General features: G+C 37.5%; 1 protein-coding gene across 2 annotated transcripts in view; it reads right to left on the bottom strand.

Moving 5' to 3' along the window:
• The window catches only part of cpne5a (copine Va), a 92,631-nt gene that overhangs the window by 31,761 nt on the left and 43,384 nt on the right, over positions 1-17,486 (bottom strand). For both annotated transcript variants that reach the window (XM_016542314.1, XM_016542313.1), the window contains 3 exons: positions 8,183-8,246; positions 964-1,067; positions 656-760 (listed from right to left, as the gene is read on the bottom strand). In XM_016542314.1, coding sequence (XP_016397800.1) covers positions 656-760; positions 964-1,067; positions 8,183-8,246 — 273 coding nt within the window. The remainder of the gene's footprint in view (positions 1-655; positions 761-963; positions 1,068-8,182; positions 8,247-17,486) is intronic.

Here is a 17,486-nt window from a genome sequence, read left to right on the forward strand (position 1 = left end):
ACAGCGGAGCTGAATGAGATGCAGATTCACTCTCTGCCAGCAGGTGGCGCTTAAAGCGTTTCCTGGTTTCCGCTGTAAACAAAGCAGCGCTGCACTTATGAACTTTAATATGCATTATACAGAGGCAAGATGAAAAGAAAAAATACCATCTAAACTTTTCTAAAGACAGTAAGTTCCCCTCAGACATGCATTCATATAATCTCCTACTCCTAAATGAATCACGATTTGTTTAGCATCTCAACCGATTTGAATCGTCACATATTTGAATCGATTTTTAGCCGGCTCAAGGTTAATCATTACATCCCTAAATATAATATAATATAATGTAATGTAATGTAATGTTACTATTATTACTTATATAATTTTTTTAAAAATATCTATTTAATAAAAAATAAGTCAAAATAAATAAAAATTACATTATAATATGTAACAATACAATATATAGACATTTCTGTGATTGTGTATGGGTTTTATCTAAAAAATAATCCTATATTTTGAAAAATATATTGACAAATCAATTACTGTGTGAAAGCTTTTGCCCACAGGTTTTACGCACATGCACTGTTAGTGAATGAGAGCTGTTAACACTGGCGACAGGCACACAAGCATCAGTATATACTGACATGCATGTCAGTGTGTGTATGTGTGAGTGCACCTGTCATAATCTCCATTGCACAACGCTCTGACAGGAATGGTGAACGGCTGCCAGACGGGGTTCAGCGTATTCTTTACCACTTCAGTTTTATGGCAGATAGTGAACCTAAGAAACAAAAAAAACAAAGAAGTTAAACTCAAACAAAGCAGTATACATTGCATGATTATATTTTATTACAGTTAGAAGTTTGCATATTGCAAGCCTTTACTGTACTAAGAGAATTTTATTGGCTAGAACAATTTGGACATCACAAAAAGAAGACACGCTTTCCTGCCTGCGCATCAGAGTGAGAAAGACAGCTAACTCACGTTCCGTCCTCATTACTTCTGTAGAACACCATGAACGGGTCAGAGCGGCCAAAGAAGTCTTTCTTATCCAGCTTATTGGCACAGAACTGCATTGTTGCACAGTCCTGTGAAATTGAGAGAAAGAACGAAAGAAACAAAGAAAAAGGGGGAATGACTCTAACTAATAATCAGTGGTTAAGTTTACAACACTGTTCCAGAACAGTTTAACCCATATATTCGTGTGTGTGCAACGCATTTTACGGAGGACGAGGACTGTTTCCTGGGAGAGTAGCCTACACTTTTCTGACAAATAATGCTGACTCACAGCCTGTAAGTATGTTTTCATATTTAAAGAATTTGCCACTGACGATTCAAACGCGAGTTTTGAGCAGTGTAGAGTAGCGCTTATTGTTTGTCGTTTCTCCGATCACAAATGCAGACATGGTTTTATGTTTACGGGGCGCGATTGCAAACGCAACGCATAAAAAGACAGTATAAGTCATTATAATCAATAATTATGTCCCCACTGGATGCAACAAATGCCTCGTTTGTAATGGGTTTTATTGGTTTTGTCTCATCATGCCAGGACACGGCATCACAGTAAGGTAAGGGGCGTAACATTTCCGTCACACGCTTGAGGTAAGAGACCATTACACCAAATACACAACATAATGTTCTTTTTTTAGCAACGTCATATGACCCCTTTAAAGGTAAAATAAGTCTTCGTTGAACAACTCTGAAATAAATAATTTGCTAATGAACAAATCCTCCCACAATTTCCACTGACCCTGACTGTGGCTCAATATTTAGCTCTCAAAAAACACGGCTGGCCCTTTTTTAATCACAATATTTCACACTATGTCGATAGTGACATCCCCCTACAACACTGACTGTAATTTTCTCATTCTGATGGACATAATGTTTTGTCTTTTTCCAAGGGCTCAATGGTAGAATGTAATGTTTTTGTTTAGTGGAGTAGTTTTATGCAGATTCATGTTTATCATTAGGTAGGGTTACCTAAAATAATCTTTTATTATGAAAATCTGGGCAAATAAAAAAACATCAATAAAAAATGCATATAATGATTATCGACCATAATATGAAATTAATTATTGTCTTATCATATATACAATTAGGTCCATATATATTTGGACACAGGCACAATTTTTATTATTTTAGCTGCTGACTAAAACATATTCAAGTTACAGCTATATAATGAATATGGGCTTAAAGTGCACACTCTGATCTTTAATTAGGGTATTCACATCAAAATTGGAGGAAAGGTTAAGGAATTACAGCTCTTTAATATGTACCTAAACCCCTTTTTCAAGGAACCATCAGTAATTGGACAACTGACTCAAAAGCTGTTTCATGGACAGGCGTGGGCTATTCCTTCGTTATTTATATATCAATTAAGCAGATAAAAGATCTGGAGTTGATTCTAAGTGAGCCATTTTCATTTGGAAGCTGTTGCTGTGAACCCACATCAGGAGGTCAAAGGATCTCTCCATACAAGTGAAACAGACAATTGTTAGGCTTCAAAAACAAAACAAATCCATCAGATAGATAGCAGGAACATTAGGAGTGGCCAAATTGGTACATAAAAAGGCATGGACGTCCATGGAGGACAGCAGTGGTGGATGATCGGAGAATCCTCTCCATGGTAAAGAAAACTTGGAACAGCTCATGATCCAAAGCAGGGGTAGCAACCTACGGCACGCGTGCCAACAGTGGCACGCAGAGGGATAATCGCTGGCACGCGAGCAATAGGGAAAACTGCATACTGACATACATTTTGAGGTAATAACTTCTTGTAGTCACACAGCCTGTTAGGAGCTATAAAAACTATTAAAGTGTGAGAATTAACTTGCGCTAGTCTATGGATGCGCGCGACCGCTGCACATACTAGGTGCTTCAGATTAAAGCCTCAGCGGTCTAACAGCACTCATCAATGTCAAAATGACTGAGATGGCCAATCAAATCAAAGTAGGCGGGGTTTACTGTTCACAGAAACAGAGTGCGAAGCATCAGTGTAACGTTAAAGAGAGCGAGGTAAGATGAAGCTGCAAACCATTTAATATTCGTCAACTTTAAAAGATACGTTTTACGATAGAAATGTTAAATGACCGACAGCTATATTCAGTGATGCAAACTACTCGATTTTTTTTCTCAAATATGGCCATTTTGAGAGAGAGAGAGAGAGAGAGAGCGTTTTACGATAAAAATGTTAAATGACCGACAGCTATATCCAGTGATGCAAACTACTCAAATTTTGAGAGAGAGAGAGATGTGTAAATTGTCTGCGTCTGTGTCTCTCTCTACAAACAATGAAGCTGAGTTTAGTTACTTAAAAAACAGCGATTAACCAGAAAAATTAAAAATGGCACGTCATGCCGAAAAGGTTGCCAACCCCTGATCCAAAGAATACAACATCATCTGTGAAACATGGTGGAGCAGTGTGATGGCATGAGCATGCATGGCTTCCAGTGGCACTGGGTTACTGGTGATAATTGCTGACGTGACAGAGGACAGAAGCAGCCGGAAGAATTCTGAAGTGTATAAGGATATACTCTCTGCCCAGATTCAGCCAAATGGAGCAAAGTTGATTGGAAGGCGCTTCATAGTACAAATGGACAATGACCCAAAACATACAGCAAAAACAACACAGGAGTTTTTGACGGTAATAAAGTGGAATATTCTGCAATGGTCCAATCAATCTCCTGATTTCAACCCGATTGAGCATGCATTTCACTTGCTGAAGACAAAACTAAAGGCAGAAAGACAAACTATAACTGAAGTCAGCTGCAGCAAAGGCCTGGCAGAGCATCACAAAGGAGGAAACCCAGTCTTTGGTCATGTCTATGAGTTCCAGACTTAAAGCAGTCATTGCCTGCAAAGGATTCTAAACAAAATATCAAAAATGAATTTTTTTTTTCATTTTTATCATGATATTTATTTGTCCAGTTACATTTGAGCCCCTGAAAATGGGGGGACACAGGAGTTTTTGACGGTAATAAAGTGGAATATTCTGCAATGGTCCAATCAATCTCCTGATTTCAACCCGATTGAGCATGCATTTCACTTGCTGAAGACAAAACTAAAGGCAGAAAGACAAACTATAACTGAAGTCAGCTGCAGCAAAGGCCTGGCAGAGCATCACAAAGGAGGAAACCCAGTCTTTGGTCATGTCTATGAGTTCCAGACTTAAAGCAGTCATTGCCTGCAAAGGATTCTAAACAAAATATCAAAAATGAATTTTTTTTTTCATTTTTATCATGATATTTATTTGTCCAGTTACATTTGAGCCCCTGAAAATGGGGGGACTGTGTATAAAAATGGTTGTATTTCCTAAGCATTTTAAGTTATATTTTTGTTCAACCCCTTTGAATTAAAGCTTAAAGTCTGCACTTCAATTTCATCTTGATTGTTTCATTTTAATTCTATTCTGGTGGCATACAGAGCCGAAATTATGAAAATTGTAACTGTAATATTGTATAGAATGTTATTAGATCATCATTGAATTTATATAATAATTATGTACTTCACTGACACATGAACAGTGTTATTGTTAAAGGGGTCCTATTATGCTTTTTGACTTTTTCAACATTAGTTAGTCTGTAATGTTGCTGTTTGAGCATAAAAAAGATCTGCAAAGTTACAAAGTTCAAAGTCCACTTCAAAAGGAGATATTTTATTGAACATAAATCACTTTTCAAAAACTACAACGAACGACTCGTTTGGACTGCAACGCATATTTTCCGGGATTTGTGATATCACAAATACCGACGAATGGGACGAGACCTGGTCTAGAAAAGGCAACGAGTGTTATAGGCGGGTGTCGCTGTTGGACAGTGTTATTCCTGCTTCCTGTTTGCAACTTAGAGTGGTTACAATCATCCGGGTTTAAATCGCTCTCAAATTGATTTGATTTTGATGCAATATTTACACTGAAGCTCGCAGGCGGCGATGGTAAGGTGCGTGACATTTCCCGACCAGGCACCGAGTGTTGCCAATCACAACACACACTGGCCCAGCTAACCAATCACAGCACATTTCGTATTTCAGAAGGCAGGCCTTCATTTGATACAGGAACTATTCGAGCCGTTCATGCCAGACTGGGGAGAGAGGTGTTGTAATAATGTAAAATATGTGAAAAATAATGTGTTTTTCGAACAACCTAGTATGAGAGCCTGTTCTAGTACACCCTCAAAACAAAATCAAGACTTTGTAAAAGAGCATAATAGGACCCCTTTAAACCAAAACTAAAATTATTAAAAGTTTTCATTAATTAAAATAAAGCTGACATAATTATTTTTTTAAATGATGTCATGGCAGCAAAATACAGATATATTAAAAAGTGGCAAAGTGTCTAAAATTTTAACTAAATTTAAAATAAAAAATTCAAAATTCAAAATATAAATAACAATAACAATAGTATATAAATAATACTAAAATAACAGTCCACATGAATCAAGATGCCAATCTAATTTTTATTATTACCTGCAATTTCTTGGGATACAAAAGAAAAACCGTCTGTGGCCCCTAAATGGGTATTTTGTGGCCCAAATGGTTAATCTGTGCCTGGCATCAACAAACATCAATTCCATTTGAACCAATTAGCCGCTAAACACTATCTTGCATTTAGAGTGCCATTCAGAGAAGGATGAAATTGTAGGCTGGAGTCAGTGAGGAGAGACGAAGAGTGAGTGAGAGAAGAGATTGAAGGAGATCTAGAACATTTCCAAAGGAATCATTCACGTGATGTGCAGTTCATACTGCAAATTACACTCCAGTAATGACTGACATCATCGTAAACCTGCTTGCTAGGGGCTTCTCGGGCCAGAGGGATGTTATCAACACAATGGAGACAACCCTCATTAGCCATAATGGTATGGTGTGAGGTCTAACTGATACGAAGTCATTAGTCTTAATGGTATATCCACTGATGAACATGGCCAGTGGTCTTTCCACGCTCTAGGGACAATTCACCTTATATTTAATGGCCGAGGGAGCACTACCTTCTATTACACATTGCTTGAATTGTTTCTTGACTGAAACTAAACCATAGTGTGTGGAGGACTTTGCACATGATTAACAGCCCCATTCAAACCAAGCATTCACAGCGATTATGATCCCATGAATAGACCTTAGTGGCAAGATCAATTTGAGCTGAAAACAATTTGGGCAGAGAAAAGCGAAATATCAACCTATGCTAGTATGGAATCCAGCGTCTATCGAGCAATCGAGCATGAGAGTCAGTCTTCTTGCAGATTGCAATTCTTTCTTCAGCAACAGTAAACAACTTAAATGACAGCATAGTTAGTTATATAAATGACAGTCAGTCAAAGCGATTCACATCACAGCTAAAGCTGCCCTGTCTTTGGCCACAATGAACTTCAGAGATGAAACATTTCATTCATTATTTTGGGTTTGCAGGTTTTATCTGGTTTCTGAATGGGATTCATCTATGTACCTTCTTGGAAAGAGACAGACTTTTGAAGATATCTGCAAACCTATTAAGCGGAGGGTTCGTCTCCACATGGTGCATTTCCTCATAGCTGTTCTTTGCATGTACCTGATCAAAACCCAGCCTTTCATAACATCCTGTAAAATCTTTTGATCTACCATGTGAAATATATATAGATCAAGCAGATGTACCAATATATTACTCTCACAGAGGGGAAAAGCTTTTTGAGCATTTCAAATGAGCTTGAGTGAGGCTGTGAGTGTGTGCAATAGATGGCTCAAATGAACAGTCCTTTGTGTGTGTTTGAGCTTGTAGTCAGCGCAACATAGCCATTTACAACCCGGAAAAGCTGTAATTTACTCTGCACTGCTATTTCAGTGATTTAATGAGTACTATCACCAGTGACAGAGTAAACTTTATTAGACAGAGGGACGAAACTGGAACGTTCCAGTGAGAAGACATGATAAAGAGATGGGAGGGATGGAGATAGAAACTTCTTTGTCTGACCTCCTCCACTGAATCCACAAATGGAATGGTTATATTTTAACATGCAGTCTAAAGAGAATATGATGAAATAAAATGACTGAGGACTGCAACATAAAACATGTTATTCGTTGTCATTGCTGGCTAACTATTGTAGTCGAAACAAATGAGTCAATTCTTTAAAGGGGTCATATGATGCGATTTAAATTTTTCCTTTCTCTTTGAACTCCCATTTATAAGAACCCTCTCATCATATCCATCTAGTGTTATTCGCTGATACTATATCGGATCCTTTGGTCCAAGAGCAATCAAGACTGACGTCAGAACAGGTTTAAAATGCATAAGCAGAATATTAAATGCTGGATACTTGGTCCTCTCCAGATACTTAGGACCAGACAATCAATGCAGGTCTAACAAAACATGTTATGAGTACACAGGTCTTAGAAAGGGACTTCTAAGGGGGAGACATCATCACTCTTGAATTGGTTCAGAGAGGCCACACAATCCATATCTCACTTAGATTTTTTCAAACCAATTTTAAGACTATTTTTTTTTACTCAAGCTGTGACACCAGTTGCTGCAACATTCCATTGTGTGTTCATTCCTCCTTGAAAACCTTGATGGCAATTTCATGACCCTTAGGTTCAATAAGAGCAGTCTTAAAATACCAGCTAAAAGTATTCAGAAGAACAAGGGAGACAAACAAAGCCTTCATTGTGTATTAGATCAAAAGCTCTAACAGTACCCAATGGGCAATGCTGCAGTGATCTTCACTTCAGTAATTTTTCAGCTGCTTCTCCATCAAGCCTATGCGCTGGTCTTTATTTAGTTAAGCAGAATAATGTAAATGGCCAGTGTAAAAGATGGTTAATAATGCATGTTAGAAGTATTAAATAATGATGCAAACGTGTGACTACATATACCATTGCTTCTGTTATTCCATTATTTATGCTTTAATTACATTTTGTCAGTAAGATGGAAATAAAAGTATTTAAAGGTGGCTTTGGTGTTCAAATGTTGTTACCCTTTTGTCTGTGGAAACAACTTATATTTCAGACATAGGCACAATCCAGTTCATTTCTGTAGAATAATGTATTTGGCTGCCAGGCAGTGAATGGTCTGATCTCAAGAGTATAACAGTAGTCAGCTTTCTAATCAAAGTGAATCATTTCAGTAAAGGTTTTCACTGCTGAATAGTTGCAAGCATTTCGAAGTGAAAAGGGGTTGAAAAAAACAATTATTTCAGAGTAAAACTATTCTTTGGAGGATAAAGTAAAACTGCTGACTTACCCGACAGTTTCCGAGTTCCTCTGCGGTGAGAATAATGGTACCACAATTCTTCCCAGGGATGCCACTGAAAAATAACACATACGGTGCATTAGTGCACACAGTTTTGAGTTATTGGGAACAGTCGGGCAGGAATAGTGTGAAAAAAATCCTCTTAATAATGACATGATTCCCATATAATTACAGTTAAAGATATTTCATGACTGCATATGGCTACATATAACAGCAGCAGCATTTCAGAATAGTAATTATCAGAACTGTTTCAAAAGCCAAGATGGTATACTGGGGAGCTGGAGATCACAGTCATGTTGTGTGCTGACAAAAACTGGATATTTCAGTTCAGATCATTGTTTTGCCCTGAATACATCCTGTGAAGTCAACAAACAGCAACCATCAAGTGTTAAAATAAACCTCTGCCTCAGGAAGTGTTCAGGATGTTGTAACGCTTAAATCTTTGGCTCTATTCATACCAGTTTATCTCTATCAATCACACAAGATCCTAAATTTAGACATCAACTGGTGCACACTCAAGTAGAGTATTTTATGCTGACCCCTCTATGTGCAAAGAAAATGCATCCTCTCATGTGTCTTTAGGGTTACTGCCAACTAGAGATGAACAAGTAACAATGCATTAAAGTGCTCAGCTCAGGTGCAGAAATGCCTCTCTGTTAATTTGCATATGTCCTTCATGTTTTGTATTGCTATAAAAATTATGTGAAATTGTTGTAAAATATGTGTTGTAGCATCTGGACCAATAAGACACACAATTATTTGTTATACTTAACAAATAATCCCTAACACCCCTCACCCAACCAACTAGCCAACTATGAGGGTCTATGGACCCTTCCACCAAAATGTGACTTACAGTACACCTCAAAAAGGCAGAACAGGCCCCTGGTTACCATGGTAACCAGGACACCTCAGCCAGATCAGATAAACTTTACGACCTAAAATTATGTAGAGAGAATCTTCCCCCCTACTTATTTCTCTCTAAAACAGACACATACTGCTATAGGAATTGACTTCTTTCATTAATTCATAGACAAATTTTTCTATGACTTTCCTATCATGCATATCCCCAGGTCATTGTGTATGATTACAACCTTCTTGTATATGGTCTTGTGCATTGTATACTGTTTTATGCATGCTTATGATAGATCACTAATATAGCCTCACCTATACCATGTTTGGTCTCTTTGAATTCGTATTTTGATGATCTAAATGAGAGTGTATATTGTATGTTGATACCCATGCAACATGTTATTGTTCTAAGAAACTTTAACAGTTTTGGCATCAACATCCAATCCCATTACATATGCAAAATACCATGTTTTAAGACAAAGAGTCATAAACTTTCCCTCCAAAAGTGAAAGTCACCATTGGCTCTTTGATCCCCAAGAGGTGTGACCTCCACAGAACTTAAAAGGCCTCACATCAGTGACCCGCCTCGCTTTTTAGTCTCTTCCCTCATCTCTCATCACCTTCCTGTCTTCTGGTTGCTAAGTCCCAGAGCCGGCGCAGACCTCAACACAGCCAGTCTGTGGGTTTTTTAGATCTGAAGAGGATGCCTTTGGAGTTCATCATCCTTCAAACCCGGAAGAACGTGATTTAAACTCCAACACCACCAAACCTTAAAACCATCAAGACTTTCATCCGAGACTGCATCCGGACACTCGTCAAAGACCAAGGCAATGCAAGTATCGTACATTTAACTAAACGAAACAGAGGTTTAGTATAAGCTGTAGACCCCGTTGTAAAACAGCGCTGATGGTTTTACCCAGGTGGTTAACTGACTCTTTTCATAGCTTCATCCTCTGTTTCTCTAATGCTTTCATGCATTCAGTCTCATTTGCCCTTCCCTCAATGTATGAGTGATTGTATGTTTGTTTGTTTAGACTAGTTATGTGTTAGTGTTTAGTTAATAAATCTTGTGTAATCATGTAAATCTAAAATTACATGAGTTTCTGATTCTGTCACAGCTTGTGAATAATGTCCCTGTTACGATCCGATGTAACTACATGCTCTAATGCACTAGTACTGTAAGAAAGTTATTTTCTGTGGCCAAGAAAATATCCTTTCTTAGAGTTTATATGAAATTACACTGAATGTTCTAGCCTTGATGAATAAAAAGTTCGAAAGAACAGCATTTCTTTAAAATATAAATCTTTTGTAACATTATACATGTCTTTATTGTAAATGTTGATGCATCCTTGCTGAATAAAACGTATTATATTATATTATATTATATTATATTACCATTTTTAAATAGCTTTGAGTTCTAAGGGCTAGTGGAAAACACATTCATAATCTGAAGCTGAGACAATTAAAAGCAGGCCAGTTCTACTCGAGTCACTGAAAGGATGTAAAATGAGCTTTTGGCCTCAGGACAAGTGAGGGAGCAATTTACCCTCTGCCTTTATAGGAGACAATTCTCTAAAAAAATTACACTCGGTGAATAATTCAGATACACAATGGATTTCAGGCCAGTTTCCCCATTAACCTTCTAAAGATGCCGGATCACCATAGTTGTTTTGAACTGCCTCAGTCTCACCTCCACAATGTAGGTTAGAAAGGTCAGTGTTTGCTGCTGCTCATGTTTTTCCCTCAGGTATTAGAGAGGACATGTTAGATGAAACCTATTGTTTTAGAAACTACTTCTTTACTAAAGAAAAAAACTTGGTTTGTTATTACGAGTTCTCCACTGACTTTTCTGTAGTGTCTGAACAAATTACTCTTGAATCAGTGACAGAGTGGCAAGATGTTGAGCCAAACAAATTCTTTGATCCAATTCTTGAACATGAACCAAGTAAACAGGGTTAACTGATGGAGTTCAACTCATTTTCTAGGGTCATACCCTGATTAGTGCTCTCAGAGACAGCTTTCCAAATCACCACAAAGATGAAAGCTAAAAACTGACAGTAATATTAAAACATGTTGCACTGTAATTGCAAATACATGAACAAACTGACAAGTGTTACACAAGTGGAGCCGTCTTTTATCACCATATTCATTCACAGGTTGCTGTACATACAACCGTTTACTGCAACAGGAGAATAAAAATGATGAAACTGTTTGAAATGTGGTTCTGTGTGAAGTGTTTCCTGTTACAAACCCCAATGGCGTGGCCATTTGTTTATTTGGAAAGTGGCTTTTAAAGGGGACATCGGATGCAAAATTCACTTTTATACAGTGTTTGCATATAAATGTGTCTTAGCAGTGTGTGGATACAGCCACCCTATAATGCTAAAAATCCATTCACTTCTTATTTTAAACCCCCCTCAAAAAAACTAATTGTCAAGCCGTTTTGAGTTTCTGAGCACAATGACATCATATACTGCTCAGGCCCCGCACACATCCGCTGACGGACTGTCCTGTATTAGCATATTTCCTCCCTCAGCCCATTGTACGCTGTCCGCCATTTTCTCCATGCTTGAGCAGCTATAGCGACAATAATGTCTGGTAAGCAATCCAGGTGTTTTGTAGTTGGATGTAAAAGTGAACAAGAGAGTCTAACATTAGTTTTGTTTTTGATGGTAACGCGCCACCGAATACACAAAAAAACAGAAGAGAGGGGTGGGGTGAGCAGTAGCACATTATCATTTAAAGAGCCATTCACCAAAATGGCTCGTTGTGATCAGAGCTGTTTTTGACAAGGTAAAAAGGGTGTCGTTTTACACGACCATTGAAGAATTTTTAACCAAAGTATTTGGTTACCCTAAAGAATCATACCAACTTGTGGAAAATGGGCATCCGATGTCCCCTTTAACACTGTGTGTTAGCTGTGCTCTGCAGAAGAACAAAATCAATGGCGCTCACGCCTCTCCCTGCTGCATTCTCAATTGATTAGTGTCTGAATAAACATCTGAACCCCTTGGTGCCTTCAGCTGACATTGAACACAGCACGCTGTTATTCTTATTAATGCAAACTCACCAGAGTTTAATTTTCCTTTCATCTAGTTTAAATTGAAAAAGCTATAAAAAAAAAATTTGATCTGCATACAGTAGTGCCATTGAAGCTACAGTGGGTACGGAAAGTATTCAGACCCCCTTAAATTTCTGCAATATAACAAAGAGTGAAAAATTTAAGGGGGTCTGAATACTTTCCGTACCCACTGTATATCATGGCCTGGAACCAAGCCAAATCATCTAAACTTGTTAGTGTTCACATTGGCAGAAAATGAAGATTTCTCAGCCGTCAAATGCAATGTGGAATGTAAGAATACAGACACTGTCAGTTCAGATTGACTTCTCTCATGTGCGGAGAGTGTTAATAAGGGTTCTTGGTATAGAAAAAACAATAATATTAAAAATTAATATTGTGAAATATAATTACAATTTTTAAAAAAAAATCTATTTTAATATGTTTTAACATGTAATTTATTTCTGTGATGCAAAGCTGGATTTACAGCATCATTACTCCAGTCTTTAGTGTCTCATGATCCTTCAGAAATCATTCTAATATACTGATTTACTGCTCAAGAAACGTTTCTTATTATTGTCAGTGTTTAAAACAGTTGTGCAGCCTAATGTTTTTGTGAAAACCATGATCCATTTTTTTTTAAGTTTCTTTGATGAAGAAAACGTTTATTTGAACAGCTTTTATTTGATATCGTTTCTAACTTTTTAAAGTCTTTCCTCTCACTTTTAATCAATTTATTGCATTCTTTCTGAATAAAAGTAAAATTTCTTTCAAACATTACTGACCCCAAACTTTTGAAAGTTATTTGGCTACATAAATTTAAATAGCAAGTTACTGTGTTAAGAAACTATCTCCACTAACTCTTGATTTTCTTAGCTGTCAAATTGTTTGACATTTAAACAATACACCAGACAGTACAAAAAATAAAAAAGACAAACCTTTTTCGTTTTTATTCATATTTAGTATGCAATAATTAAGTATACATTAGACACAAACTGATTTGACTATTGGCAGATTCTGTTGGCATTTACAGCATTGCACCTGCCAAGGGAAAGCTCGATAATGTTGACATAAGCAATAACAATGATCTAGAGTGCACACCAGCATGAGGAAGGAGATCAAGGCATCTTTTTGCACATAACCGAGAGCTTGATATCAACTTTATAACCTTTAGCTGGAGCCAACGGAGATTCAGAGGATCAATGATACTGTCCCAAATCCGCCATTCAAAGCCAAATTACTTATAAGTCAACATCACACAGCCCGACCTGTTCGCTATGATCAAACAGTCCTTTAACAAAGTATGTGCACCAAGTCCTGTCCTTAAGGAACAGGGGGAATATTTTTACATACTGATCACAGATGAAAGAAAGTCGGCCGAGGAAGAGGAGTTAGTTAGTATTACGCCGAATATTTTCAGACTTTGTTGCAGCTTTTTCTTCATCATGGCATTCGTAGCTGCTCAGTGTCTCATTCCACACAGGCAGGCCTGATTTGATCAATTCATGTGAGAAGAGGAGGTGATTTATGGAGCTACTCGTCAGCCTAACAAATTGCTCGCTACTTGCGACTTGTGAGGTAATTCTACATGCTATATCAGAAGCTATTCATCAAAGTTCATTCTAATATACTGATTTACTGCTCAAGAAACGTTTCTTATTATTGTCAGTGTTTAAAACAGTTGTGCAGCCTAATGTTTTTGTGAAAACCATGATCCATTTTTTTTTAAGTTTCTTTGATGAAGAAAACGTTTATTTGAACAGCTTTTATTTGATATCGTTTCTAACTTTTTAAAGTCTTTCCTCTCACTTTTAATCAATTTATTGCATTCTTTCTGAATAAAAGTAAAATTTCTTTCAAACATTACTGACCCCAAACTTTTGAAAGTTATTTGGCTACATAAATTTAAATAGCAAGTTACTGTGTTAAGAAACTATCTCCACTAACTCTTGATTTTCTTAGCTGTCAAATTGTTTGACATTTAAACAATACACCAGACAGTACAAAAAATAAAAAAGACAAACCTTTTTCGTTTTTATTCATATTTAGTATGCAATAATTAAGTATACATTAGACACAAACTGATTTGACTATTGGCAGATTCTGTTGGCATTTACAGCATTGCACCTGCCAAGGGAAAGCTCGATAATGTTGACATAAGCAATAACAATGATCTAGAGTGCACACCAGCATGAGGAAGGAGATCAAGGCATCTTTTTGCACATAACCGAGAGCTTGATATCAACTTTATAACCTTTAGCTGGAGCCAACGGAGATTCAGAGGATCAATGATACTGTCCCAAATCCGCCATTCAAAGCCAAATTACTTATAAGTCAACATCACACAGCCCGACCTGTTCGCTATGATCAAACAGTCCTTTAACAAAGTATGTGCACCAAGTCCTGTCCTTAAGGAACAGGGGGAATATTTTTACATACTGATCACAGATGAAAGAAAGTCGGCCGAGGAAGAGGAGTTAGTTAGTATTACGCCGAATATTTTCAGACTTTGTTGCAGCTTTTTCTTCATCATGGCATTCGTAGCTGCTCAGTGTCTCATTCCACACAGGCAGGCCTGATTTGATCAATTCATGTGAGAAGAGGAGGTGATTTATGGAGCTACTCGTCAGCCTAACAAATTGCTCGCTACTTGCGACTTGTGAGGTAATTCTACATGCTATATCAGAAGCTATTCATCAAAGTGTTGACAAAGAGTCCAGGGTTTACAATAAAGGGAGATTTCTCTTCATATCCGTCCTCTAATGAGTCAGGGAACGTTGTATATTGTACCAAAGAATAAAATAAACTGCATTGTAATTAAACGTGGTGTCCCATGATGTCTTAAACCTGCCAAAAGCCCTCTGGGTAATCGAAAATGCTTAAATGTCGTCCCACACGACTGAGGAAGATGTATAACAGTATTTAACGCTAGCCAGCATTATCATTCTGCACAGCAAGTAGTGAGGTTTGTAGAGATGTTTGCACATTTCATCATTAGGATGAAGAATTATGTTGGTATTTAAGCAGACAACGGGTTTACAGGTGAGAGAGGGGGAAAAAGAAATGGAGGAGATTCAGCGAAGGAGAGAAACAAACAGGCCCGTCGTACAATGGCACTCATCAGGCCTTACAATGAGTGGCCAAATAATGTCCTATGGCAGAGGTTTTTAAACGTGTTGCGCAAAAGAGTTGAAATATGTAAGACATTATGTATTGAACATGCGAAAGAAAATAGAATTAGAGAAAACAGAAAAAGGCTAATTAAATTATTCATGTGTCTCTGAGTACGTGAGCGCGTATGTAACCAGAGTACCTGAAATAAACAGCCCTGTTTGAGAGCGATAAGCTGTGCATTCACAGACCATTGGGCTGTTAGGAACATTTTCATTCATCTGTCTAACAAAGAGATTAAGTGAATAAGTTTATCCAGACTCATTTCATGTGAAACTAAGACAAACGGAGCGGAGGGTGAAATATGATGGATCGCTGATTCACCGCGGCGAGCAAGTCGCAGTCAAGCTGCATTACATAAAGCTCCAGAACTCCACAAGGGGTTGGAATAAGATTATAACTTAAATCCAATTGCTTTTCATACTTATACAGGCATCCATAATCTTGAAATACACCCGAATTTGAATTAAGATTGGTGCACCGTTCTCAGTGTTTCAATGGCCTAAACACAGCAACAGAGAAACACCTGCAAAATGGCTTCAACCAAAGAACATTGAAGCTCTGCATATGATTTGCACATGGCTGTATAATCCATAATTAATATGAAACCTCCAGGCTAACCGACCATGTCTTTACCATAATGAAGACTCATTTTCAGCATCCAGAGCTACTTAAGACGCATCGCAGTCGAACAAGCTTCAAATGAACTATTATTGTTTATTGTGCGAGAATGCATGCAATTAAATGTTATTCATAAAACAAATCTTGGATATGGCAATCGATTCAACATAATGACGGAGCACAGAGTCTACCTCTGCTAAACGTAAGCCATTCATCTAGCAGGAGAGAAGAGGATGTTTGTTACAGACCTGAAATTGTGCTTACTCTGAGTATCTGGATATCCTTGAATGAGATATTCTTCAGTGAGTCATTTGCGAGTCGTAGATGATGCATTTTCTTCTTTCTACCATTGCTACCTGACCGTGCATAGTGATTGATAGCATTCACATCCATAATTCTATTTGCTTCTGTCCTTATGGCTATGCTGCCATAATAATAATGCCGTCTATAGTGGAGTCTGTTTAACAATATGGCACCGTGAAGCATGTCAGAGTAGTCAGAGGAGGAAAGTCAGTCCTTCTAAAGTTCACTGAGATGGCAGTGTGCTTTTGTGCCCTCCTGAGACATTTGTTGTGCCCTTGTGTTGACCACTAAGGGAACAAATCAACTACCGTCAAAATGACAACAGGAGGAATGTCCATGAAGTAAAATTTGCTTCTGGCACTGGAGGCATTTTACATGGCCTGTCAGCTGTTTAAAAACTCAGCCGAGCACTCAATGTATATATTATTATAACAATTGCCTTTCATAAATGACCCTAGCCCAGAGTGCTGCACTAGATGGAATGGAAAATGCATTTCCTGTCCTGAGCTCTCTGAATGTGACAGAATGGCTTAAAATTTCATTTTGTGATGGGGACCTATAAAAAATGCACTGAAAAAGCCCCATCCTTCAGTGTGAATGTTTGTGTATTTGCATAATATGGAGCGGCTTAGACCATCACGGATTCCTGTGATGAATGTGTGAACTCCAATTTAATTTATCCAAGGTGATGGATTAACACTAGATTTCATTTTCAATATGACTATTTAGATAGGACATAATATACATATATAAATATTCCTATGGCTCAGTGGTAGAGCATTGCGTCGTGGGTTCAATTCCCAGGGAACACACATACTGATAAAAAATGTATAGCCTGAATGCACTGTAAGTCGCTTTGGATAAAAGCATCTGCTAAATGCATAAATTTAATTTTAATTTAATTTTAAATTTAAATATTCTCCCATATACGATTCCTTCCGTTGGCTCAAACTATAGAGCACGGCAATAGCAACGCCAAAGTCATGGGTCTGACTCCCAGTGAAAGCAAGAACTGAGAAAATATGTACCTTGAAGAAAATGTCTGTCGACTTGGATAAAAGCGTCTACCAAATTCATAAATGTAAGTGAAAATTTCTACTACTCCTTTACAGTTTTGCTGACCATGCTGTTGCCTGCTGTTGTTACCATACTGTGCTATGATTTGTGATTGTAAAAGCAATAAATAAAAAAGTATAAATAAATCAACATATTTAAATAATTTGTATTTTATTTTAAATTTACAAAATATCTTAATGGAACATGATCTTTACTTACTGTAATATCCTAATGATT

Source organism: Sinocyclocheilus rhinocerous, unplaced genomic scaffold (assembly GCF_001515625.1).
Source record: "Sinocyclocheilus rhinocerous isolate Xijiao unplaced genomic scaffold, SAMN03320098_v1.1 scaffold1600, whole genome shotgun sequence".
Classification (NCBI taxonomy): domain Eukaryota; kingdom Metazoa; phylum Chordata; class Actinopteri; order Cypriniformes; family Cyprinidae; genus Sinocyclocheilus; species Sinocyclocheilus rhinocerous.